The sequence below is a fragment of the Nannospalax galili genome, unplaced genomic scaffold, assembly GCF_000622305.1.
Source record: "Nannospalax galili isolate Female #2095 unplaced genomic scaffold, S.galili_v1.0 scaffold262, whole genome shotgun sequence".
NCBI classification, from domain to species: domain Eukaryota; kingdom Metazoa; phylum Chordata; class Mammalia; order Rodentia; family Spalacidae; genus Nannospalax; species Nannospalax galili.
Genome location: NW_008348083.1, coordinates 1356799 through 1383611, shown reverse-complemented (window position 1 = coordinate 1383611; position 26813 = coordinate 1356799). Strand labels below are relative to the sequence as shown.

The window sequence follows — 26813 nt, the reverse complement described above, 5'->3', positions numbered from 1 at the left end:
TTCACATATGCACCTGCACACATATGAACACACACATATGAACACAGACAGACTTATAGACACACATACCTGCACACATGAACATACAGACAGATAGAAAGACACACACACAACCCCCCTCACACACATTTTGAAGAGAGAGAGAGAGAGGGAGAGAGAGAGAGAGAGAGAGAGAGAGAGAGAGAGAGAGAGAGAGAGAGGTGTGGATAGATTCTGGGGAAATCAGAGCCTGGGGAGACGCCAGGACCCACCGCCCCGCCCTCTTGCCCAGCTTTTCCTCCTGGAGGAGATGCGAGAGCGGAAGTTCGATGGCTTTGCCCGCACCATCCAGAAAGCCTGGCGCCGCCACGTGGCAGTCCGGAAGTATGAGGAGATGCGTGAAGAAGGTGAGGGGCGTCTAGTGGGATGCTCTAGGGGGCAGATTAAAGAGCGAGGCCATAGCCTTCACCCGCACCCGTGTTCTCAACAGCCTCCAACATTCTGCTTAACAAGAAGGAACGCAGGCGGAACAGCATCAACCGGAACTTTGTCGGGGACTACCTGGGACTGGAGGAGCGGCCCGAGCTGCGGCAGTTCCTGGCCAAGAGGGAGCGTGTGGACTTTGCTGACTCAGTCACGAAGTACGACCGTCGCTTTAAGGTGAGGGAAGGGCAGGTGTTCACATCTGAGGCTGTCTCTGCTTAGCACCCAGACCAGAAGGACAGCTGCCTTGGGACTCAGACGCTTCTGTATATTCACCGAGCCTTTATACATCTCTCCTCATCAGCACACCTCCACCTGGCCCAGACACACCTATCTACAAGTATATATTCTGATGTGGTAGATACTGCTGTCCATCAAGCATGCCCTCATCAGGCTGCAGCTGTCACTCAGTTGGTAGCATGCTTGCTTAGCATGTACCCCGGGTTGCATGCCCAACACTGCATAAACCAGGTGTAGTGGCACTTGCCTACAATCTAAGGACTTGAGAGGTAGAGGCAGGAGCAGGAGTTCAAGGTCACCCTCAGCTTTGTAGTGAGTTCTAGGACAGCTTGGGCTACATGAACCCTGACAAATTAAAGAAGGAAGGGAGGGAGGGAGGGAGAGAAAAAAGCGTGTCTTTATGTAGTCCAGACACACCTGTCCATCAGATACACCCTCACCTGGCCAGACACACCTGTCTACTATGACACATTCACTTTGCCCAGAAACCCACACCACAGGACCAGTTCCCTCACCTGGCTTGGGCACATCAGTTCACTGGATGAACTGACATCTAGCTATAATGTACCTGTCCACAGATGTATTCTCACCAGCCCAAAACAGCCATGTTCACAGGTACAAGCCTGACTGGCCCACAAACCCCTGACCAGAGGTGTACTCTCAGCTTGATCCAGATACTCCTGTCCACAGGGAGCTGTCAGACAATTCCCTGTCCCCACCTCAGAGAACTCTACTTGGCTGGAACACCCTGAGATGTCCTGTGTACATTTATCTAGGTGGACGTTCTCACATTGCCTGGACACCCCACCTGACTTGAACAAGTTTTTATGGCAGATACACCTGATCCATACAACTTGACATTCCAGACATTTTTACCACACTGGGTATATTAGTTACTTGTCTCACTGTTATGACAAAACACCTGACAAAAATCAAGGGAGCTGGAGAGAGAGCTCATGGGTTAAGAGCACTAGCTGCTCTTGCAGAGGACCTGGGTTCAGTTCTCAGCACCCACACAGAGGCTAACAACCATTTGTAATCCCAGTTCCATGAGATCTGATGCTCTTTTCTGGCCTCCACAGGCATTGCACACATGTGGTCATGTACACACATGTAGGCAAACCACTCATACACATAAAATATGAATAAATAAATAACTGTTTTAATCAGCTTCAGGGAGGAAAGGTTTATTTTGGCTCACAGTGCAAGTGGATACAGTCCATCATGGTGGGGAAGACATGGCGTCAGGAGCTTGAGGCAGCTGGTCACACACTGCATTTACTGTCAAGAAGGGGCTTCCTGAGCCCACAGAGAGGGGCTGGAGAGGTGGCTTGGCAATTAAGAGCACTATCTCCTAGCAGAGCCTGGTGGTGCATACTGTTAATCCCAGCTCTCAGAAGGCAGAGGCAGGTGGATCTCTGTGAGCTCAAGGCCAGCCAGCTGGGGCTTCAGGGAGCCCCTGCCTCAAAAACAAAACAAAAAAAAAAACAGCAGCTACTCTTGCAGAGAACCCAGGTTTGGTTCCCAGCACCTACGTGGCAAGTAACAACTGTCCATAATTCCAGTCCTGGGGACCTGATGACCTCTTATGGCCTCCATGGGCATTCCACGAACAGGTGCACTTAAACACACGCTCACAAAACACTCATACATATAAACTAAAAATAAGTAAAAAGAAAGTAGAGAGAAAGCTGCTGGTCAGTTCCCTTTCTCCTTTTTATTTAGTCTGGAACCCCAGTCCATGGAATGGCACTGTCAACATTTAGAGTGGGTCTTCCTACCTCAATTAACCTAGTCTAGAAAACCCCTTATAAGCACACCCAAAATTTGCTTCATGGTGATTCTAGATCTTGTCAAGGTAACAATCAAGATTACCCATCACACTGGGGTATCTTCACCTAACCACTTGTTTATGACAGATCTATGTGGAACACAGTCCATGGCCACATACACCACCACCATCTCTGGACCCAGATGACATTCTTACACCAGACACATCCTTATCTGCTGTCTTAGTTTCACTGCTGTGACAAAATACTTTGACAAAAAGAACTCTAAGGAAAAAGGGTTTGTTTTGGCTCACAATTCCAGACTACTGCCCATCACTGTGGAGAAGTCAAGGCAGAACCTGAAGCATATCACATCCACAGCCAAGAGCAGACAGCAGTGCATTAATGTGTGCATGCTAGTGCTCAGCAGGCTCTCCTTTGCACTCAGTCCAAGGCCCAGCCCTTGAAATAGTCTTCCCGCAATTAATGAAATCAAGATACTCTCCCACAGACACACCCACTGGCTAACCTAATCTAGACACTCCCTCATTGAGACTCCCTTCCAGAAGATTCAAGATTGTGTCAAGTTGACAATTAAAACTAACCATCAGCCAGGCACGGTGGCACATGCCTTTAGTGCCTTTAGTCCCAGCACTTGGGAGGCAGAGGCAGGTGAATCTCCGTGAATTCAAGGCCAGCCTGGTCTACATAGTGAAATCCTGTCTCTAAAATGAAATGAAATGAAATATAAATAAATAAATAAATAAATAAATAAATAAATAAATAAATAAATAAAACTAACCATCAGGGGCCAATGAGATGGCTCAGTGGGTAAAGGCACTTGCCCCCAAGCCTGATGACATGAGTTTGATCTCCGGAATCCAAATACATGGTAGAGGGAGAGAACCAACTCCTGCAGATTGTCTGACCTCCACATGCATGCTGTGGCACACATGTGGGCTTGTGCACACACACACACACACACACACACACACACACACACTAAAAACAAACTAAAAATAAAATGTAACCAACCATCACACTTACTTTCCTATACAAACTCATAGACTCATGTGATTTATATGCACACGTATCTCTTACTTATGATTATGACTTTTGTTTTCTTTTCCTTTCTTTTTCTTTCTTTCTTTCTCTTTTCCTTTCTTTCTTTCTTTCTTTTTCTTTCTTTTTTTTTTTTTTGAGTCCAGGCTGACCTAGAATTTGTAGAATTTGAAATCCCCTGGCCTCAGCCTCCTGAGTTCTGGAAATACAATATGTGCCACCACAACCAGTCTGTATAATCCATACACTCTAATCTGACTCCCTGACTTGTATACCCTCTCACCTGATCACACCTTTCTGTTAGTTGGGAAGTGGAGCTGGGGATGTGTGGCTTAGTGACATAATGTATGTTTAGCATACAAAATCTAGATTCTCCAGCACACACACACACACACACACACACACACACACACATGCACACACAATTTAGTTGTGTGAACTTTTCCTATGGAGACTAACAAGCATTATTAATTCATCCCAGACAGGGGCACCAATGACAGACCAAAGAAAGAAATCCATTAATGTCTACCTGGGCAACCCAATGAGTTGAATAGGGTTATTTATAGGCACATGAGCCAGTGATCATTTGCAAGTGCATGCCCAACGTTTGAGCAGCTACAAGACTGAAAAAAATGTCCCTCATTCTCCTCCAAGAACTAGAACTGCTTATATGTTTTCAGGGAGTGTTGGGGTCACTCGAGTCCCTCCCTCAGCAACTATTAAACTGTCTACAAATCTTCAGTAAGGGCATGGCCTCATGAGCCCTTCTCTCATGGGACAAACTGATTGGGGTTTGGGCCCAATCTTTCTTGTGAAGGCCTTTTTTTTTTTTTGATGTTTTTGAGACAGGGTCTCCCTGTAGCCCCAGCTGGCCTGGAACTCACTATGTAGACCAGGCTGTCCTTGAACTCAGAGAGATCTACCTGCCTCTGTTTCCCAAGTGCTGGGATTAAAGGCATGGGTCACCACACCCAGCTGAAGGCCTCTTTTTCAAGTATTTATTTTTAATGTGTATGTTTTTTACCTGTGTGTATGTAAGTGAACCCATGTTGTGCAATGCCCTTGGAGGTTAGAAGAGGGCCTCGGATCCTTTGGAAATGGAGTTATGGATGATTGTCATCCGCTATGTGGGTGCTGGAAACCAAACTCAGTTCCTCTACAAGAGCAGCCAGTGCTCTTAACCACTGAGCCATCTCTCTAGACCTCTTGTGCAGGTCTCTTGAGGGTTATTGTAGCTGCTGAGAGTGCAACAGCTATCATGCCCAGAGGGTAGCATTCTCTCTCTCTCTCTCTCTCTCTCTCTCTCTCTCTCTCTCTCTCAGAAATAAGTAGGGACTGGAGAGATGACTCAGTATTTAAGAGCACTGGCTGCTCTTCCAGAAGACCAAGGTTCAGTTCCCATCACCCATATAGCTCCTAACAACCATCCGTAACTCCAGTTCCAGGGAATCTGATGCCCCTCTTCTGGTCTCCATGGGCATTGCACAACACACATGCAGGCAAAACACTCATACACATAAAATAAAAACAAAACTTTAATGCATTTATTTGGCAGACCCAAGGCAGTTGCTGTCTGCTTCTAAGGTTTCCATTACAGATGCAAGAAGAAAGTTTCCTCATGCTTTCTGTCTGTCTAACTGTGCCAGCCAAGATTGAATAGAGGAACACAGAGAAATAATCTTTAAAAAAGAGAGTTATACTAGCCGGGCGTGGTGGTCCATCCCTTTAATCCCAGCACTTGGGAGGCAGAGGCAGGCAGATCTCAGTGAATTCAAGGCCAGCCTGGTCTACATAGTGAGTTCCAGGCCAGCTGGGGCTACAGGGAGACCGTGTCTCAAAAAGACCAAAATACAAATAAATGAATAAAAAGAGAGTTATAAATAAATGAATAATTGTAATTTAAAAGGGGGAGGGCTGGAGAGATGGTTAAGTGATTAAGAGCACTGGCTACTCTTACAGAGGATCTAGGTTGGGTTCTCATCACCCACGTGGTGGCTAACAACCATCCATAACTCCAGTTCCAGGGAATCCAATGCCCTCTTCTGGTTTCCACAGGCATTGCATGCATGTGGTGCACTTATACATGCAGGCAAGACACTCATACACATAAAAATAAGTAAATCCAAAAAAAATTTTAAATGAAGAACTGGCTACAGTGGCATGACTCAAACAGTAACATCTGGTCCTGAGCCGGGGCACCCAAATCCATCAGGCACTTCCTGCATCCTTTACCTGTTGACTGGCCCAGACATCCCTATTTCTGTAACTTAACACCTTACACACCTTCACCTGGAGGGATCTCCCAGTCTCCAGACTGGAAAGCCCCACCCTTGCGCCTAGGGTGGATTCTGGGGGTGTGGGGATGGCTGTCCATGCCTTGTGCTCCAACCACCAGCTTCTGGCGTTGCTATCCCCACAGCCCATCAAACGGGACTTGATCCTTACTCCTAAGTGTATATATGTGATTGGGAGAGAGAAGGTGAAGAAGGGACCAGAGAAGGGCCAGGTGCGGGAAGTCCTGAAGAAGAAACTGGAGATCCAGGCCCTTCGAGGAGTGTCCCTCAGGTGAGGCCCAGCCCCCATGAGCCCCATAGTCGCCCTTACTTGCATGACTGGAGGTCAAAGGACAAATCTGGAGAGTCAGTTCTCACCTTCCACCATGTGGGCCCTGGAGATTGAACTAAGGTCATCAGACTTGGTGGCAGGCACCTCTCCCCACTGACCCATGTCACCTTACTTTCATGATTTTTATGTGTCATCAGTTTCTGTTGCCCTCGTTTTTTGTTTTTGTTTTGTTTTGTGTCTCCCCTGTAGCCCCAGCTAGTCTAGAACTCACTATGTAGACCAGGCTGGCCTTGAACTCACAGAGATCCACCTGCCTCTGCCTCCCAAGTGCTGGGATTAAATTCATGGGACACCATGCAGGGCTCCGTCCCTCTTGCTACATGTCACCTGGACCTTCCCAACTACTGCCTTTCCCGGATCCTCCTTCCCCTCTCCTAATCTGACCCTCACCACTGGGGCCCTACAAATCGGATCTTCCTGCACCTTCAATCGGGGCTCTCCTGCCTTTTCCCCAGCACCCGGCAGGATGATTTCTTCATTCTCCAAGAAGATGCCGCGGACAGCTTCCTAGAGAGTGTCTTCAAGACCGAGTTCATCAGCCTTCTGTGCAAGCGCTTCAAAGAGGCAGCTCGGAAGCCCCTGCCCCTCACCTTCAGCGACACGTATGCCCCCGCATCCACCGCCCTCACAAGCGTCATTCTCCACCCGACCTAGGCGCAGCCGCCTTTCCTTCCACCCCAACAACCCCGACGACCTGAGCCTTTGCCGGACCAGGGGAGAGGGGCGTGGAGAAGAGGGACCCGGCTGGCGTCTCAATCTGTCTCTTCTCCAGACTACAGTTCCGGGTGAAGAAGGAAGGCTGGGGCGGAGGCAGCACCCGTAGCGTCACCTTCTCCCGTGGGTCCGGCGAGGTGGTCGTGCTCAAGGCTGGTGGCCGAGCGCTCGCGGTCAGCATCGGGGATGGGCTGCCCAAGAGCTCCAGTAAGTCCACGGCCGGGCCAGGACTGAAGGGGGCGTGGCCTGCGGAAGGCGTGGCCGATGGAGGCCAATCAAAGCTTCAGGGGTCGGGGCCATTGAGGCCAGTTTGAGATGCAAGGACCATAGGGGTGTACAGGGACAGTGAGGGGTGGGACCAAAACGGGTGTAGTCAGTTCCCACAACTAACGTGGGAGAACCCCTGAGCCTGAGGGGGCATGATCTGGAGCGGAACCAGAGTGGAGGGGACTTGGGGAAGGGGGTGGGCAAAGACCTAGTCTAGCCTGGCCTCTGCTCAAAGCTCCCCTTACCTTCATTCGCCTTTCAGAGCCTACACGGAAGGGAATGGCTCAAGGAAGGCCTCGAAGGTCAGCACAAGCCCCAACTCGAGCAGCACCGGGGCCCCCCAGAGGTGAGCATGACTTTCTTTGCGTCTTGTGGTCTCCAGGCCCTAAGCCATACCTCCTGCCAACAGACTCTAACAAGAACATTGGCTCACTCTTGTCTAGAATTCCCCATAACTCCCCATCTCCTACAAGATACAGGATAAGCATAATTGGGTATACCAAGCTCTTTAAAATCCCAACGGGCCAGGCATAGTGGTGCACCCCTTTAATCGCAGCAGAGGCACAGAGATCTCTGTGAGATCGTGGCCAGCCTGGTCTACATAGCGAGTTCCAGGCCAGCTGAGGCTACAGGGAGACCCTGTCCACAAGAAACCTAAATAAACAAACAAACAAACAAACAAATAAAGTCCATCCCAGCTAGCCACTGACTTCTCTCTCACCTCTTCCCAGAGCCCTATCCTACAAACTACATATTTTGTCAACTCATCAAGTTTATTCTTACCACCAGCCCTTTGCTTGGGCTTGCCTTCCAAATTCCCATACTTCCTGCCAACTACTTATATCCTCCAAGATCCACCTACAGAGGTTGGGGATGTAGCTCAGTTGGTAGAGAGCTTGCTTAACATGCAGAAAGCCCTGACTTCCATCCCTAGTACCACATAAAACCAAGTGCAGTGGTGCACACCTGTAATCCCAACAGTCAGGAGGTGGAGGCTTAGAAGAGAATCTGGAGTTCAACATTGGGGTTGAAGAGATGGTTCAGAGGTTAAAAGCACTAGTTAGTCTTCCAGAGGTTTTGGGTTCAGTTCCCACATGGTGACTCACAACCACAACTGTCTGTATTCCCAGTTTCAGGGTATCTCATGCCCTCTTCTGACCTCTGCAGGCATTGCAGGATATGGGTGCAATTACGTATATGCAGGCAAAATACTCATACACACTAAATAAAAATAAATAAATGTATTATTTTTAAAAGTTTTATTTACTTAGTTTTATTTTTTGTATGAGTGTTTGCCTGCATGTGTGTAAATGCACCAAGTGCATGCAGAAGAGGGTGCTGGGTTCCCTGGAACTGGAGTTACAGACAGCTGTGAACTGTGAGCCACCATGTGGGTGCTGGGAACAGAACCCAGGTCCTCTGCAAGAGCAGCCAGTGCTCTCAACCACTGAGCTGTCTCTCCAGCCCTAAACAAGTAAGTTTAAAAAAGAAGTTCAGGGCCAGGTGTGGTAGCACACACCTTTAATCCCAGCACTTGGGAGGCAGAGGCAGGCGGAGCTCTGTGCGTTCGAGGCCAGCCTGGACTACATAGCGAGTTCCAGGTCAGCTGGGGCTACAGGCTACAGGGAGACCCTGTCTCAAAAAGAGCCCCCGCCCAAAAAAAGAAGTTCAAGATCATCCTCAACTACAGACGGAGTTTGGGGTAAGCTGGGCTACGTGAGATCCTGTCTTAAAAAAAAATAGTAATAATAATCTTTAGTAGGTAAAGACTGAGACCTGAATTCGATCCTTGGAACCCATGTAAAGGTGGAAGGAGAGAACTGACTCACAAAGTTGTCTTCTCGCCTCTATGTGTGCTAGTCATGCAAACCACACACTTCATACACACACCACAGCAACAATAATAAGTGACTTAAAAAAGCACTTGGGAGGCAGAGGCAGACAGATCTCTATGAGTTCGAGGCCAACCTGGTCTCCATAGTGAGTTCCAGGACAGCTGGGGCTACAAGGAGACTCCATCTCAAAAATACCAATGAATAAACAAGCAAGCAAACAAACAAATTAATTAATTAATTAAAAAGTCACTCACAAAAGCCCTTCTACAGACACAGCAACACCTTGTAAAGCCTCCCTCAGAGCCTCCCATCTCCAGGGTCCCTTCCTCACACCTAGTTCTCCCCATACTGGGTGGAGAGTGCCTCAGTCTAGGAGCTTAGAGCCAAGTCCTCAAACACTCACAGCTTTTCCCTTAAAAGCATCTCCATCTTTGCTTCTGCCACAGGCCTGGATCGAAATGGGGTGGCCCCCTCTTCCCGAGGGGGGCCCCTGCCCCTGGAAATCACATCTGGAAGGAGTTCCCAGAGGCCTCCCCGGGGTCCTCCATCCTCAACCCTGGGAGCCAGCAGACGTCCCCGGGCACGGCCACCCTCAGAGCACAATACAGAATTCCTCAATGTGCCTGACCAGGGTGTTGCAGGGTAGGCAAGAGGGAGGGAGGAAGTGAGGGATTGGGACAGCCCCAGGAAGTGGGCAGGGGGTAAGGGAGGGTTGTCTACTGCTATGGTGTCCGCACCCCATTCCCTACAGCATGCAAAGGAAGCGAAGTATAGGGCAGAGACCGGTACCTGGCGTGGGCCGGCCCAAGCCCCAACCACGGATACATGGCCCCAGGTGCCGGGCACTGTACCAATACATAGGCCAAGATGTGGATGAGCTGAGCTTCAATGTGAATGAGGTCATCGAAATCCTCATGGAAGGTGTGTATTCCTTGAGCAGAGGTTGAGGGTGGGGAGTACTCAGAACCCTGACACAGCCAGGCAGCCCCCATTACTATACAGCCTTCCCATCCATGCAAGGACAGGGGCAAGGGCCAGCAAGATGGTTCAGCAGGTAAAGGCCCTTTGGATCCAACCTGACAAGCCTGAGTTTCATTTCCAGAACCCATATGGTGGAAGGAGAGAAGCAACTCCAGTAAGTTGTCCTCTGACCTCCACATGCACACTGTAGCATCTCTACACACACACACACACACACACACACACACACACACACACACACACATACACACATACAATAGTAAATATGAATATAAAATAATTTTTAAAAGTACTTGGACTGGAGAGACGGCTCAACAGTGAAGAGCACTTTGGTATCCAGCACAGCACCCAAAAGGTGGTCTTAGCCTTCTGTAACTCCAGTTCCAGGGGATCCAACACCTTCTGGACTCTGAGGGCACTAGGCATGCACATGGTGCATATACATGCATGCAGACAAACACTCATAAGAAAATTAAATCTTAAAAAAATTTTAAATGTTTTTATTTTATTGTATGAGTGTTTTGCCTGCATGTATGTAAGTGTACCATGTGCATGCAGTGCTCATGGTGGTCAGAAGAGGACGTCCACCACATGTGCAATGCCCTCTGAAGCCAGAAGAGTATGTCAGATCCCCTGGATCTGAAGTTACCAATGGTTGTTAGCTGCTTGAAACCGAACCCAGGTCCTCTGCAAGAGCAGCCAGTGCTCTTAACCACTGAGCCATTTCTCAAGCCCCCTTAAAAATTTTTTTTTTAAAGCACTTGCCACACAAACTTGAGGACAGGAGTTCAGATTCCCAGATACTACACAAATGCCAGGTGGGTGTGGCAGCCAGTCTGTAATTCCAACCTCAGAAAGCAGAGACAGGATCTTCTGAGAAAGCTTGCTAGCAAGACTATTCATATCAATGAACTCTAGGTTTGATTGAGAGACCTAGCCTTAATGAATAAGGTGGAAGAGCAATTGAGGATGATTCTCCACATCAACCTTGGATCTCCACATGCATGCACATATACATGTGCATGTGACCCATGAAAAAACATGCATATATACACATGCACACCATACACACCCCCACAGAAATGGAAAAATTAAATAAAAATTTTTTTAAAAAGCAATGGTGCACACTTGTTTTAAAAAAATGAACAGGGACAAACTTGTGTCCCCAAATGCCCTTCTGTGTGGGTCCATCTACTGGAGCCTGGTCAGCCTACCACAAGTCTAACCCTTAAAGGACACTGACTCTTCCCACTCCCAGCAGCCAATCGGTTGCCAATAGTTCCTCAGGCTGGGTTGGGGTTTTTTACCCACTTTCCCACGTCAGTGCTGGGATTTGTCTGGCTTGAGCATACATGGGACCGGTGCATGCTGTCACCATTGCTATGAGTTCATATGAGTAACTGCCCAGCTGTCTGGAAAACTGTTTCCTTATGGTCATCCACCTCCTCTGCCCTTTCTTTCTGGCTTTTTTTTTTTTGGTCTTTTGAGACAGGGGCTTCCTGTAGCCCCAGCTGGCATGGAACTCACTATGTAGACCAGGCTGGCCTCGAGCTCACAGAGATCCTCCTGCCTCTGCCTCCCAAGTGTTGGGATTAAAGGTGTGCGCCACCACTCCCAGCTTCTGCCCTCTCTTCTGCAATGATCTCTGAGCCTTGGGAGACAGAAATATAGATGCGCATATAGAATATATATAATAGAGTACATGAAATTGGGGGGTAGTAAGAGAGTGCAGATAAGAGAGGGAACAAAATATAATCAAAATATATTGTATGAAATTCACAAAAATTCAATAAAAAAGGAGAAATTAATGAATAGGGACAACCATCTGATAGCCCCACTAGAGAGTCCCTCTTCCATACCATGCTGATGCTACATACACTGGCTATTCTTGAATCTTATGACCACCTTCTAAACCATCTAGGATTGTAGACTCATTTAATCACACCTAGTACCTAAGCCTCTTTGATTCTATTTGATTTTGACACGGTCTTGCTATATAGCCCAAGATGGCCTTGCCTCACCATGCCCCAGCATCAGCTTTCTGTGTGCCAGGGGTGACGGGCTTGCACCACCACACCCAGCTATAGCCTCACTTTCCTCATAGTAAGAACTGACCTCACAGGGGCTGGAAAGATGGTTCAGTGGTTAAAGTGCTTGCTGCTCTTTCAGAGGACCAAGTTCAGTTCCCAGCACCCATGTCAGGCAGCTAACAACTGTCTGTAACTCCAGTTCTAGGAGATCTGACACACTCTTCCAGTTCCTGCTGAGAAAGAGAGAGAGAGAGAGAGAGAGAGAGAGAGAGAGAGAGAAATAAAAGTAAATCTTTAGACAAAGGAGGGGACTGGAGAGATAGCTCAGCAGTTAAGAGCAGAGGACCCAGGTTCAGTTCCCAGAAACTACATGGAAGTTAATAGTCATCTATAACTCTAATTCAAAGGGACCTAGCACCCTCCTCTGATCTCTGTGGACATTGCATGACTCATGTACTTGCATGCAGGCAAAATACTTATACACATAAGTCAATAATTAATTAGTTAAAATAATAACTGACCTCACAGACCCTCTGTGAGTAGGAATGATGAGCCAGGATGGCCCATCCCAACTCCTACCTCAGTTCCCTGGCTGCCCACAGAAGAGATGGAAACTCATCACACACTCTGCAAGTGGATACAGGTCCCTCCTAGAGGTCATAGAGACCTGATCTCTCCTGGCTGCACCCTGGTGGTTGGGGGAAGGGTTCCGTAGGATAGGTTGAAGGGATCTGATAGCAAATTGTCTAGAAAATGACAGAGGGCTGAGAGTATAGCTCAGTGGTAAAGTGCTTACCTAGCATGCATGAGCTTCTGGGTTCTATCCTCAGGATAAAGGATGGAAGAGATGGAGGGATGAAGGGAGGATGTGAGGTGCTGGGGAGATGACTTAGTAAAGTATTCAGTAATACAGGAATTGTGCCTTGGGTTCAATCCCAAGCAACAGCCTCCCAAATGCAGATAGCCATGTATGGTGGCACATACCTATAGTCCCAGAACTTGGGAGTCTAAGGAAGGAGGATCAGGTGTGTAAGGACAGGCTGGGGCTACATAGGGATTGAGACCCAGTCCCACCAAAACAAAACAGCTGAGAGTGATGGCTGTATCTGTAATCTCAGCCCTCAGGCGTTAGAAGAAGGAGTTCAAGAGTTTGAAGCTAGCCTCAGTTACATAGCAAGTGTGTGTGTGTGTGTGTGTGTGTGTGTGTGTGTGTGTGTGCATGTTCCTGTGTGTTAGTGCAGGTCTTGACTCACGTGAAAGTCTTCCCCTCCCATCTTTGAAACAGGGTCTGTTGTTCACCACCGCTTATGCCAGGCCAGCTGGCCTCGGAGATCCTATCTCCACTTCTCATCTCACCACCACAGGGGAGCTAGGCTGTCAGCTGTAAAGCCACATCTGGCTTTACATGAGTTCTGGGAATCCAAATCAGGTCCTCACACTTTCATGGCCAGTGCTTTACCCACTGAACCATCTCCCTAGTCCCCTAGATAGTGTTGTGAGGCCAGCCAGAGCTACATGAGACCCTGTCTCAAGAAACAAACAAAATACCCAGGATGAGTAAGACAGACACAGTGGACATGCGGCTTTCTGCAGGATGCACTGGGCATCTCATGCTCTTCTCTCTCACAGATTCCTCTGGCTGGTGGAAGGGCCGGCTGCATGGCCAGGAGGGTCTCTTCCCAGGCAACTATGTGGAGAAGATCTGAACCAGAAGCCTGAGATTGTCTTCCCACCAGTCTGCCTGCTTGACTACCAGATGCTAGTCCCTGCCAGTGGGAGCCTCAGTTACCTTGGCTGTACTGGCCAGAATGCCCAGGCCTATGGCCTGCAGCCTAGTGGAGGACCTGGGTGTCAGGGTCACCACTGTAGCACCTCTGCCAGGCACTGGCCTCCCACAGGTTTCACTTGCTGTCCAAGTCTCCACCTTTTCATGTGTCCAACCGGATTCACTGCAGAACCTACCTCCCAGCTGCCTTGTGTGTATGAAATGAATCATGTGCCCTGTGGACAAAGTGCTGGGCACAGTCTGGGGGTTAGGGGACTTTGACAAACGTGACTTCCCGCCTTCTCTCATCATTGAGGCAATAAACATGTGCCAGGTGAAAGCAGGGAGTAAATTACTGAGTGTTGGGCTCGGGGGTTGCTCAGTTGGTAGAGTGCTGGCCTCTCAAGCATGAGGACCTGGATTTGATCCCCAGCACTGAATAAAACGTCTTGGTGGCACATGGTTGTAATCCTGGAGCTCAGGAACTGGAAACAGGAGAATCAGAAGTTCAAGGTCATCCTTGACTTACATAGCAAGTTTGGGGCCAGCCTGGGCTGCATGAGAAACTGTCTCAGTAAAATAAAACAACTAGCCATTGAGCTGGCTCAGCAAGTACAAGCACTTGCTGCCAAGGCTGAAGAGCAGAGTCCAGGAACGTAGAGAGAAAGAACTAACTCCTCCCATTGCTCTCTGATCACCACACACATAATGCATGAAATATTGTTTCTTTTAAAAAGAAACTATTTAAAAAAATCTAGGCTAGGAAGATGGCTTATGAGTAAAGCACTTGCCACACAAGCATGAGAACCTGAGTTGAATCCCTAGAACCGATGTAAAGCCAGACACAGTAGCACATTGTAATCCCACTTCTATGACAAGATGGGAGGTAGAGATGGGAGAACCGACGTCCAGCTACCCTGCCGTGCATAGGAATGAACAAGAGACTCTCTTGCTAGGTGTGATGGCGCTCGCTTTCAATCCCAGCACTTGGGAGGCAGAGGCAGATGGATCTCTGTCACATCAAGGCCACACATATGCACCTGCACACACATGAACATGCACACACACAATTTACATTCTGGTCACCTTCTTTGTGCCCAGCCAATATGGGAGAGACAGTGACAGACTGAGAGGCACGCAGGAAGGTTGCAAAGCAGGGTAGTGAGTGTTGCTGAAGAAGCCAGGAAAGATAAAGACCTAAAGACCTTCAGTCTCAGCAGAGCTGTAAATAGTACATAATGATCAAAGCTGTGACAAGGACATTCAGGCAGGAGACACCTACCCCACTGCAGAACGAGGGGTCAGGAAGCCAAGAAAGACTGTTAAGGAGGACTAGGAATGTGGCTCAGTGATGCACGCTTGCCTAGCATACATGACATCCTGGGTTCCATCCTCAGCACCCCATCAACTGGGTGTGGTGGTGCATGCTGTCATTCCAGCACTCAGAAGACAGAGGCAGGATCAAAAGTTCAAGGCCATACTGACTACCTAGAAGATTTTAAAAAATTACATGTGCAGGGACTGGAGAGATGGCTCAGCGTTAAGGGCACCGACTGCTCTTGCAGAGGACCCTGGTTCAATTCCCAGCACCCACATGGCAGCTAACAACCATTTATAACTCCAGTTCCAGGGGAATCCAACACCTTCTTCTGACTTCTGTGGGCAATGCACAACACAGGTGCATTTACAAATATGTAGGCAATACACTCACTCATATACATAAAATAAAAATAAAGTATTTTTAAAAATTATGTGTGTGCATGTGCATGAGTGTGTGTATGTGTGTGTGTGTGTGTGTGTAACATGGTGTGTGGAGGTCAGAGAACAACTTTTAAGAATCAGTTTTCTCCTTACAGCATGTGGGTCCCCAAGATCAAAGGCTGTCAGTCTTGGCATCAAGCACCTTTACCCACTAAGCCATCTCAGTAGCCCCTGATTTTGAGGACAGCTCGGGCTATATGAGATCCATTTTTTTCTTCATTTTTTTTTTGAGATAGGGTCTCCCTGTAGCCCCAGCTGGCCAGGAACTCACTATGTAGACCAGGGTGACCCTTATCTCACAGAGATCCTCCTGCCTCTGAGTGCTGGGATTAAAGGCATGCACTACCACGTCCAGTGACATTCTTGAGGGAAAAAAGAAAAAAAAGACTGCCCAGCAAAGCCCACCTGGATCTTTTCCTTTTCCTCTCTGCATATACCTCAGAAAGCCAAGCTTGGCTGTAAAAAATTTTGTAAGGATGCAACTGGATCTCACCAGGCCTCTTATATGTCAGTCATTTCGCAAAAGCCATTGTACCACTCTATCTCTCTATGCAACTATCCTGTTTCTCCCTGCAAGACTCGGGTGTGATGGGCAAATAACTCAGTAGTAGAGCATTTGTCTAGCATAGGGTTCAGTCCTCAGCACTAAAAATATAAAAAATACAATTTTTTTTTTTTTAAAAAAAGAGGGACAGCACAATTGCTCAGCAGGTAAAGACACTTGCTGTTGAACCCTGACAACCTGAGTTCCATCCCCAGAAACCATGTAAAAGTGGAAGTTAAGAACTGACACCACAGAGTTGTCCTCTGACTTTCACACATGTGCCATGGCACACATGCCCCCTTACATAATGCATGCACACATACACACAATAATAATAGATAAATAAAATGGTTCAGTTGGTAGAGGTGCTTTCTACCAGGTCTAATGACCTGATTCTGTCCCTGGGAGCCATACGATGGAAGGAGAGAGCTGACTCCCACAAGCTGGCCTTTGAAAACACACACACATACACACACACACACACACACACACACACACAAATAAATAAATATAATTTAAAAATTAAATAAATAAAAATGTTTTAAAAGATTAAAAAAAGAAAAAAGGGCTGAGGATGTAGTTTGGTTGGTATGAAGCCCTGGATTCCCACCCCAGCAGAAGGACAGGAGGGAGAAGAAGCAAGCTGGCCTTTGAAAACACACACACATACACACACACACACACACACACACACACACAAATAAATAAATATAATTTAAAAATTAAATAAATAAAAATGTTTTAAAAGATTAAAAAAAGAAAAAAGGGCTGAGGATGTAGTTTGGTTGGTATGAAGCCCTGGATTCCCACCCCAGCAGAAGGACAGGAGGGAGAAGAAGGGGAGGGGAGGGGAGGGGAGGGGAGGAAAAACAAGGGTGAGGGCTATAGCTCACTTAGAGAGTGCTTGCTTAGTGTGCAGGAAGTACCAGGTTCCATGCCAGCACTGTATACACGGTGTGGTGGCTCACACCTGTGGCCCCAGCACTGGAAGTGAAAACCGGAGAATGAAGGTTAACAAGGTTATCCTTAACTACTAAGCAAATTCAAGGCCAGCTTGATCTACACAAACGAAGGGAAGACGGGGAAAAGAGGAAGGGAGGGGGGAAGGGGAAATGGGGCTTCCGTCCTCTGCTGTCAAACTCAACAGGCAGGTTGTCTTCCTTTCCCAGCAGTTTGGGGAATATCCCCACGGCCTCACCCCATTGACAAGGAGAATACTCCATTTGCAGGAAGTAAGGCTCCTGGGCAGAATTTCTGGAAAAGTACTGGGCAGGGTGCTGGGGTTGGAAAAGGGAACAAGTTTGATGTACTCTAAGAGAAACTATGCATATCTAGGTTAGAGACCTCTTCAAACTATGAACCTCAGCCACCTCAACTCCACCCAGTCCTCAGCCTCACATCCTGTGGGCTCTTTCACAACAGTTCTTAACTCTGGTCCCTCCTCATCCTTCCTTGCTGCCCTGTTCTTTCTGAGGCCACATGCCACCCCATCCTTCCCCAGTCTTCCCTAGCACAAACACACCTCTCTACCCTGTGTTCAAATGACCTTAAGGGGCTGGGGTTGTACCTCAGTTGGTAGAATCCTTGCCTAGCATGCACAAAGCTCTAAATTAAGCCGGGCATGGTGGTGCACACCTTAAACGTAGTACTCGAGAGGCAGAGGTGGGCAGATCTCTATGAGTTCGAGGCCAGCCAGCCTGGTCTACATAGCATAGTGAATTCCAGGCCAGCTGAGGCTACAAGGGAGACCCTGTCTCAAAAAAGACAAACAAACAAACAACCCCCCCAAACTCTAAGTTAATTCCCAGCATCACATACAACGTATGTGGTGGTATATGCCTATAATCCCAGCACTCTGGAGGTGTAGGCAAGAGAATCAAAAGTTCAACGTTATCCTCAGCTATATAAGTTTGAAGCTATCCTGAGCTACATGAGACTCTGTCTCAAAAGAAAAAACTTAAATATGGTGGCACACACCCGTAATCCCAGCACACAAGAGGACTCTGAGTTCAAGGCTAACCTGGTATCCCCTGTCTCAAACAAACAAATTAAAAAAATAGTTTTTAACTGAATAAATGGTAATTAAGAGCCACCAACTGAGTTTCATACCCAGCCCCTCTTCCTAAAGTTTTTAGATGTCCTCTAACCATCTTTTCTGCATAAGAAAGCATATCTTATTTTGCCCAAAAACATGTTGCACATAAAGTCACAGTTGCCTGACTCAACAAACATTTCTTGAATGGTTGAGTAATATACATATCTGCAATCTAAGGTCTATTTTACCATCCTCCCAAAAACTCCATCCTCCAAACGATCACCAATGTGTGAATATTTTTCATTAATGGACATAATCTGGACTAATGACTTTTAATTAACCAACAAAACCATGTGCTCTTGTGCCTTGTGATCTTGGCATCTGATCTTGTTTCCTTGACAACTTCAATTTGGTACTCCTCCCCCCAAAATGGATGAATGTGGGTATGATTGAAAGTTAGCATACCAAAGTGCTACAAGCTGTGCACCACGCCCATCTCCACTGGACACATGGAGATTGGGAAACAAGCGACCCTGGAATAATGTGAACTGGGATGAAAACAATGATGGTCTATAGAGAACAGACCCTGTACTTACTCAATGAGATTGGAGAAACTGGGTGGAGTAAAAATGTGAGTGTGGCCTGGCCCATCCACACAATTCTGATATCTGGGGAACCAGGTATCCTCTGGGTTCAGACCCTCTCTTAAAAACCTAAGAGCTGAGCTTTATTTATTTATTTATTTATTTATTTATTTATTTATTTGGTCTTTTTGAAACAGGGTTTCTCTGTAGCCCCAGCTGGCCTGGAGCTCACTATGTAGACCAGGCTGGCCTTGAACTCACAGAGATCCACCTGCCTCTGCCTCCCAAGTGCTGGGACTACAGGCATGCGGCACCACGCCTGGTTTAGAGCTGAGCTTTTATTTTGTTCAGGGTATTTGTACTGTTGGTGTACTTAATAACACCCACACACCAGGGAGCAGATACTATGTCTTCCCTTACTAAAAACTGATCAGTGAGGCTGGGGAGATGGCTCAGTGGTTAAGGCACCTACCATACAAAAGTGAGGACCTAAGTTCAGATTCCCAGATAACAAGTAAATGCCAGGTGAATGTGGAAGCTTAGAGCCTGGGAAGGCAGAGACAGGATCCCCAGAGCGAACTAGCTAGCAAGACTAGTTACACTAGGGAGCTCTGTGTTTGATTTCGAGACCCTGCCTCAAGGAATAAGGTGGAAGCACCATCAAGGATGGTTCCCCAGATAAACTTAAGAAAAATCCCAGAAAAATCCTGCATCTTGAACTAAACGCCCTGCAAGGCTGACTAATTTGCACTTCAATGACTGTGGACTGTTAGGAATGTTGCAGATCCAGAGCCTATTTACAATTTATCTTGGACCATCTTTAGCCCCTAAATAGCCACTCCTTGCCCACCTCTGTTTCTGAACATCTTGTGACTAACAGATAAAAAACTTTTAGTAATGTATTAATTTAACAGAGCCCTAGCTCCCACCAACCAAGAGGCTAAGAATGCCACCAGATGACATCTGACCCTATAGCTGAGAATTTTCTTTTGCTGTATCTGCCTACTTAATGTTTCTACCAATGTATTTGAAAAGTGTCTTGATTTATGACTTTTCTTTGTTCTGTTACTATTAAAAATTTCATGAAACTGCTTCTATGCTGAAACATGGAATTTGTGGATAACCTGAATCTGTGTTCCAGGACCATGGTCACTCCTATTTGGCTCCAGAGTAAACTATCTCTTACCATCTTTGAGATGAGAGTATGTTTTTGTGTCAGCACTGCATGCATACACACCTATATGCACAAGCACCTCCCCCATACACATGAAGATGCCCCCCCCAAAAAAACCAGAAAATGGAAAAATAAAAACAAATAAATACGTTCAGTGACTTCACCAGAAACCAGTTTTTTTCCTCCATTTTTTTCACAAGGCTCTGTAGGACCCATCCTGTAACATCCACATCCTGTCCTCCTTCTGACTCACTGGTTCAGAGGACTCCTTATATTTGCTTGACAAAGGGGCCTGGAAAGGTGATCCTATGGTTACTCCTATTTGGCTCCAAAAGCACTGGCTGCTTTTGCAGAGGGCCAGGGTTCAGTTCCCAGCACCTACATGGTGGTTAACATTTGCTTGGCAAAGACAAGCTTGTCCCTCCCTGGTGCAGGACATCTGTGTCAGCTTCCTAGTCTGCCCCGCTTCCCTGACCTTCTATTCACTGTCACTTCAATCATGAAGCCACAGCTCAAAAGCTACCTCTTCAGACAGCTTCCGTGACTCATCATTTTCACATCCCTTTCTATCCCTTGGAAAGATCCAATAAGGTTTTCCTACTGTTGCTGAGTTATTGTGGCTCTCCATTTCCAGAGGTGACTGGAGTCCCTGAGGGCAGAAACAGATTGCCTTCTGGTACAGAATGTAGTCACCAAATGTAGGATGGGCTAGATACCTGTCTATACCAGTGGACTCAGGGCTTCACATTCATTTCCCTCCACCTGCAGGAATCACCCATTCATGAAACCTGAAGACCCACAATCACCCATTGTAGCTATACAACTGGGTGCAGTGAAAGATATGGGGCTGTGGTTGAGGAGGTGCCTCAGTGGATAAAGCATGAGGACCAGAGTTCAGATCCCCAGCACACACTGGGTAAGCATATCAGCCACCTGTAATCCCAGCACTTGGGAAGTGGAGAGGAATATCCTTGGGCAAGTTTGCTAGCTAGACTAGTGGTATTGGTGACCTCCCAGTTCCGTGAGAGACCTGACTTAGTAAATAAAGTGGAGCGGGATCTAGGGAGATGCCTAATGTTGATTTCAGACCTCCGGGCACAAGCACACATATGCATTCATGCGTGCACATACACCTGCACACACGTGTATGCACACACATTTGAACACGCATGCACACCACATATGTATCTATCTACCTATCTAGGCATATATGGCTAAAGATGTAGTTCAATTGGTAGTGTTTGCATAAACAAAGACCTGGGTTTTATAAGGGTTTAAACCACAGCAGCCCTCCCTGTCTCCAACAGGGTCTCAAGGACTTCGCAAGCTTCTGAGAAAAGGGAACCACGTTGATAAGCACCCTGGTCTTTGAAGTCAAGGGAAGCAGACTCTTTAAAAAGGCAACCTGCCTTTCCTTTGATCTCGGAAGACAAGATAAACAGATTCCACCTGTTAACCAGAGACTTCAGGAGCCGCTTTAGTATAGCAGTTTTTCCCTTATCTTAAAAGGACAAAAAATAAACACTTCCTGACCCAGATCCCGGCTGGCAGAGGGAACGGAGCTGGGTTTACAAGCCCCGCTCCCCGCCCCATGTTTTCCAAAAACCAAAACTCTATTCCACTAAGGGTTTTTGTTTGTTTGTTTGTTTTTGGTCTTTTTGAGACAGGGTCTCCCAGTAGCCCCTGCTGTCCTGGAACTCACTATGTAGACCAGGCTGGCCTTGAACTCACAGAGATCCTCCTGCCTCTGCCTCCCGAGTCCTGGGATTGAAAGGCATGCACCACCACGCCCCGCCCACCCCACTTAGTTTTACCTGTGTCTTGGTGCTCCCCGCCCCCATCAACTCTATCCATTCTCTGGCTACTTTCACCCTATCAGGTTTGATCCCCAGTACTGTTAAGGTTCAGATAGCCCTGCCCCCTCACCAACAGGGCCTCACAAGCCCCTGAGAAAAGGGAACTGAGTTGCTAAGCACCCTGGTCTTTGAATACAAGAGAAGCAGACTCTTCTCCTCCACTGTTTGGTCGACACAGCAGGCTTCCCCCTTTGATCTCTAAAGAGGGCAGGTTGTAACAGTGCTTCCCCCCCCCAACTTGAAAAGAAATATATATCTTCCTACCTCCTGCATCCCCCCCAGAAGCCTCCCCCTTTAAAAGGCCCCTAGCTCAGGACCTGAGATAGACATTTCCCCTTCCCATGTGTTCCTTTGCTAATAAACTCTATTCCAATGGCATTTTATCCCTGTCCTGGTGCTTTCTCCAGATCAACCGGATTCATCCATGGGCTACTTTATCTATCAAGTACCACCTAAAACCATGAGTGGTGGCATCAAAGTTTAAGGTAAACCTCTGCTTAGAGGCGAGCCTCTAAGCAATGTATGTGTGTGTGTGTGTGTGTGTGTGTGTGTGTGTGTGTGTGTGGTGTGTACACGTTGTCAATTCCCTACAAAAAGAAAAAGGAAACCCAATCAAAAGCAGGCAGCCTGGTGACAGATACCTGTCATGTTGGGAGGCTGAAGCAGGATTGTGAATTCGAGGTTAGCCTGGGATACAAAAAAAGAATAAAACAGAATGAAAATTGCTGTTTATTGTCGTTCCACAGCTAGCGATGGGACGTACTACAGCGAAGGGATGGAGGCGCCTATTTTGCATACAAGGCCACTGAGGCCTCGGGGGGGGGGGGGTGGGGCTTTTCATGTTGGATCTTTGCACTCTGCTTTTGCATTTGGTGTACAAGTTCGCACACTGGTAAACTTCTGGAAGGGTCTAGGAGGGCCAGGAGTCCCAGACTCCACCTACTAGTAAAACGCCCAGAAGTAGACCACGCCCCTAATCTCGCGAGATCTGAGACGCGTAAGAAATGGCGCTGACGTGAGCGCTAGCTCGCATCGCCGAGGAAGTTGCCGCTGCAGGAGCCGGAGGCACCGGAGCCGCGAGAACAAAAGGTCGAGCTGACCGGAGGATGGTGAGCGCGGCGCCAGGCACGCGGGTGCGGAGGAGCAGCGGGGATGGACGGGGAGCGGCCCTGCCGTAGCTCACACCCTCGGGCCGACCCCGCCCCCACATCCGGGTACCGCCCGCCTCTGTCTTTCAGGGAGCCTCTTGTCCCTCCTTCTGGGCCTGGCCTTAGCAGGGTTCCGCCCACAGGGCTCGAGTTCCGCCCCTAAACCTCACCTGGACTGGAGCTTCAAGTTGTCTTCACACGCAGCCCTATCTCGGCCAGTACATTCCCCTTCACCCACAGTCCACTTTGGGCCCTCCAGCAGCTCCCTAGTTGCTCCCTACCCAGAGCCCCGCCCACTCCCTAGGCCACGCCCCCTCCCTGGATGGCGCCTTTCTCCTGCCAAAGTTGAAGTGATGCAGCTTGTATGTAATCCCTGAAGGATAACTCCTGCTTTGGGGAACTTAGGGGACAGTAGCACCATCCAGACTTACCTCCCTTACCCCATCTTGCTGGGATTCAGAAAGTGGCATGGTCTGGTGGTGTCAGGCGCGGGTGGGGTTGGGGGTGGGGCGGGGGGGAGTCAGATATCTTGAGTCTGGTGGTCCTTTGGCACGGGAGAATTTCTCTCTGCCCCAGGTAAACTGAACTCAGATCTCCTACCTTCTCCACTAGGAGGAACTGTCCAAGCCCAGCCCAAACATGCTGGCCACTGCAGAGCCCAGCTCCAATGAGACTGAGAAGATGGTGTCTCCAGATGTGGCTGCTACAGCCACTTTCTCCTCCATGGAGGAGGAGCCAGGTGCTGACCAGACAGCCACACCACTAGTGTGGGATCGGGGAGGACCTCCCCAGCAGGCTGCTTCTCCAGCCCCAGAGAGCTGCCAGCTTGGCTCTAGACCTAGTCCTGGCTCAACCAGCACAGGCTCAGGGACCAGTGACGACCTACGGCTGCCCAGGCGACGCCCACCACCAGGTAATCTGTGATGGGGCCTTTTGAGGAAATAACAGATCCTACAGTAGGACTGAGATAGAAAATATAGGATAAAGAAGCACCTGTATCTCCAGGCTGGGAGCCCATCTAGGGAGATTCTTCACCATTTATTGAGCACCATGTATATGTCAAGTGTGGCTCCAAAGATGAAACAGGCCAATCCAGCCCTTATTTCCAGGCAGCTCAGTTTGTTGGAGGGTAGGAGGGTGAGGCGTTCAGTAAAGAGATTGATGGAGCCAGGTGTGATGGTGAGCGCCTTTAATCCCAGCACTCGGGAGGCAGAGGCAGGCAGATCTCTGTGAGTTCAAGGCCAGTCTGGTCTACATAGGGAGTTCTAGGACAGCTGGGGCTATAGGGAGACCCTGTCTCAAAAAGAAAGAAAGGAAAAAGATTGATTGACACCCATTTATCCTACAGGGAAACAGATACCCTGCTCTAGCCCCGGCTGCTGCCTCAGTTTCCCCAGTGTTCGTGACCTGGCACAGCATCTCCGTACCCACTGCCCGCCCACACAGTCACTGGAAGGTAGGGCCCGGTTTGGTGATAGGGAGGCAAGTCACGGTGGGAGGCAGGCAGAGCCCTCAGGGCCAGCCTTAGCTACCCTTCTCTATACCGGTCTTTCCAACTCTGCCAGGCAAGCTCTTCCACTGCTCCGCCCTGAGCTGCACGGAGAGTTTCCCCAGCATGCAGGAACTGGTGGCCCACGGGAAGCTGCATTACAAGCCCAATCGCTATTTCAAGTGAGACTCTGACCATCCTGACAATGGAATCCAGACCCTTATCCCTTCCTAGTGTGTGTAAAGGGTCAGGGATGTAGGCATGGCTCAATCATACATGGAAGACTGATGTGAGTTAGGAACAAGTCACTAGGACCAAGGGCTCAGCTTCAAGGGACAGGGTATACTAGGTGAAGGGTATACTAACTGGTGAAATTCTGCCCAGTTCCGCCTCACTTATGTGGAAAACTGGTCACCACAGTTAAAATGGAAGCTTAAGTCTCTGGAACTGGAGAGGATTGTGACTACAACAGGGGAGGGCATGAGGGTAAGGTCCTTTCCCTCAGGTTTCACCTAGGTAGCTTGTTTCCCAGGTAGCAAAGAATAGGCCTCTTCCTCCTGCCCAAGAAACAGTCCAGCCTTGTACCCACCCCCAGGTGTGAGAATTGCCTCCTGCGTTTCCGCACTCACCGTTCGCTCTTCAAGCATCTGCATGTTTGTGCAGAGCATGCTCAGAGCCCAGCTCCGCCACCTCCTGCCCTGGACAAGGAACCCGAACGCCCCCCAGAGTCCGACCTGTCGTCGGCCACTGGTCTGCGGTTCCCGCTGCTCGAACCCTTCACCTCTGCCCCCACTGGGTCCTACCTTCCCTACTTAAACCCTGCGCCCTTTGGCCTAAGCCCCTCACGCCTGCGCCCCTTCCTGGCTGCTGCTCCTGGGCCGCCAGCGTCCAGCACAGCCATCTGGAAAAAGAGTCAAGGTGAGTATGGGGGCAGGGCCACCTGCAGGGCTGGCTGGGCTCATCTGGCCTGAGCTTGACCTGCCTATTTCCTGCAGGTGCTGGTGGCAGTCCCAGAAGACCACAGGGCGGCTCGGATGCGCCCTCAGGTGCGTGCAGGTGACCATCTGGGCAGGGAGGCGGGGCTTTCATTCCTGTGCCCTGTGAATGCTGAGAAGCAGCAGTGTCTGCCCCTTAAAATACATGATTTTTACCTTTAAAGTTACTGGCACCTATGCCTTCATCTGCGCCGGCGTTCTTGTGTAAGACTCGTGCTTTGTCCATCTCTGAGTCGCACTTCTCTCCTGTAGTGTCAGGGGATGGGAGCAGCCAAATGACAAGGGAAAACGCCCAGGAAAAACCATCCAGTCTGCCTGGACCCTGAGAGCTAATGGGGAAGCAGGGAAAGGTCTAACCACCCTGGCCCGAATCCACTACCCTTGGTGGACAGATGCCCTGGGGTGAGGTCTGGGACTGACTGGGTCCTGCCTGCCTGCAGGGTATGCAGCCCTGAGCCGCATTGTGTGGGAGCACACACGGGGCCGCTATTCCTGCATGCAGTGTGACTTCACCACGGCCTCGAGGCCCGCCATGACACTACACCTACAGGACCACCGCCCCGGCGCCCCCGCAGCCCTGGTGCCTGGGTCCCTGCATGCCAACACCCAGGCAGCGGGTAAGGCTGAGGAATGCTCAGGAGAGCCAGAGGCAAGGGGTGAGATGGAGGCTCAGCCACCCCCTCCTGTACCCCACGCAGACCCAACTCTGCTTGCACCTAAGGTGTCACCACAGCCAGACGGGGACCTTCCCGTTTCCTCACATCTTTGAACCCACCGTGTTGGGCTGGGTGGGAGGGGACACGGTTTTGTAATTTGAAGAGGGGGATACAATAAAGAAGGCACAATGAGCCAGCCTGTGCAGTGTCTGGGTCCCTTGCCCCACAGATACCAATAGGCTGTAGCCTTGTGGCCCAGGGGCACTCATACCCTGGGAAGGGGAACAGTGTCCCAGTCAACATCTACTCTAGCACCTCAGCCCTGGAAACTAGGTCTCCAGTTGATTGCCACCTTTGCCTGCTGTAAGTGGGACAGTGTGTGTCCCCAAACGCCTGTCCCACAATTTTCAGAAACCAGATAGGATGGAATTTTCCAAGGTTTTCTTTTTTCCTTTATTTTGTGTGTATGAGTGTTTTGCCTGCAGGTATGTAAGCATACCACGTGCCCATAGAGGCTAGAAGAGGGTATTGGATCATCTGGAACTGGAGTTAAGGATGGTTCATAGCCACCATGTGAGTGCTGGGAACTGAATCTGGGTCCTCTGCAAGAGCAGCCAGTGCCCTTAACCACTGAGCCATCTCTCCAGCCCCTTTTTTCCTTTATTTAAAAAGCTCCTGAGTCTAGATGGCTCAGCAAGTAAAAGTGCTTGCTCACACAACCCTGATGACCTGAGTTTGATCTCCAGAATTCACAGTGGGGTTGGAAGACAGAACCAACTCTCAGAAGTTGTCCTCTGACCTCTATACACAATTTTTTTTTA

The 26813-nt window shown here is 48.8% G+C and overlaps 2 protein-coding genes and 1 non-coding gene across 6 annotated transcripts in view; all 3 read left to right on the top strand.

Moving 5' to 3' along the window:
- Myo1f (myosin IF) overlaps nt 1-14092 on the top strand; it is a 59416-nt gene extending 45324 nt beyond the window's left edge. Inside the window, exons 20-28 of the mRNA XM_008844580.3 lie at nt 272-386; nt 470-639; nt 5953-6098; nt 6614-6760; nt 6931-7079; nt 7402-7485; nt 9421-9616; nt 9726-9895; nt 13615-14092. Of these exons, the coding sequence (XP_008842802.1) occupies nt 272-386; nt 470-639; nt 5953-6098; nt 6614-6760; nt 6931-7079; nt 7402-7485; nt 9421-9616; nt 9726-9895; nt 13615-13691 (1254 nt within the window). The 3' untranslated portion in view covers nt 13692-14092. The remainder of the gene's footprint in view (nt 1-271; nt 387-469; nt 640-5952; nt 6099-6613; nt 6761-6930; nt 7080-7401; nt 7486-9420; nt 9617-9725; nt 9896-13614) is intronic.
- Nucleotides 5072-5205, top strand: LOC115072308. Its single transcript, XR_003851350.1, has one exon. It is a non-coding gene; the product is annotated as a small nucleolar RNA SNORA31 (small nucleolar RNA).
- An 8597-nt stretch (nt 14093-22689) lies between the features above and the next one.
- Znf414 (zinc finger protein 414) lies at nt 22690-26177 on the top strand. 4 transcript variants are annotated; one of them, XM_008844577.3, is made up of 7 exons: nt 22690-22813; nt 23465-23765; nt 24201-24308; nt 24418-24523; nt 24937-25259; nt 25337-25387; nt 25777-26173. In XM_008844577.3, the coding sequence occupies exons 1-7, from the start codon at nt 22811-22813 to the stop codon at nt 26103-26105; spliced, it is 1221 nt and encodes a 406-aa protein (XP_008842799.1). In that variant the 5' UTR covers nt 22690-22810; the 3' UTR covers nt 26106-26173. The 4 variants fall into 4 exon arrangements, with proteins under 4 accessions (XP_008842799.1, XP_017656469.1, XP_008842801.1 ...); XM_017800980.2 differs by having other exon boundaries at nt 22699-22837; nt 25777-26177; XM_008844579.3 differs by having other exon boundaries at nt 22699-22918; nt 25777-26175.
- The last annotated feature ends 636 nt before the right edge of the window (nt 26178-26813 follow it).

Excerpts from the sequence above, each read along its gene's own strand:
- Znf414 (XM_017800980.2), top strand. The coding sequence starts at position 22,811 with ATGGTGAGCGCGGCGCCAGGCACGCGG. Across the intron at positions 22,838-23,464 it reads GCGCGGCGCCAGGCACGCGG|GAGGAACTGTCCAAGCCCAG; the intron begins GTGCGGAGGAGC and ends CTTCTCCACTAG. Across the intron at positions 25,260-25,336 it reads CATCTGGAAAAAGAGTCAAG|GTGCTGGTGGCAGTCCCAGA; the intron begins GTGAGTATGGGG and ends TATTTCCTGCAG.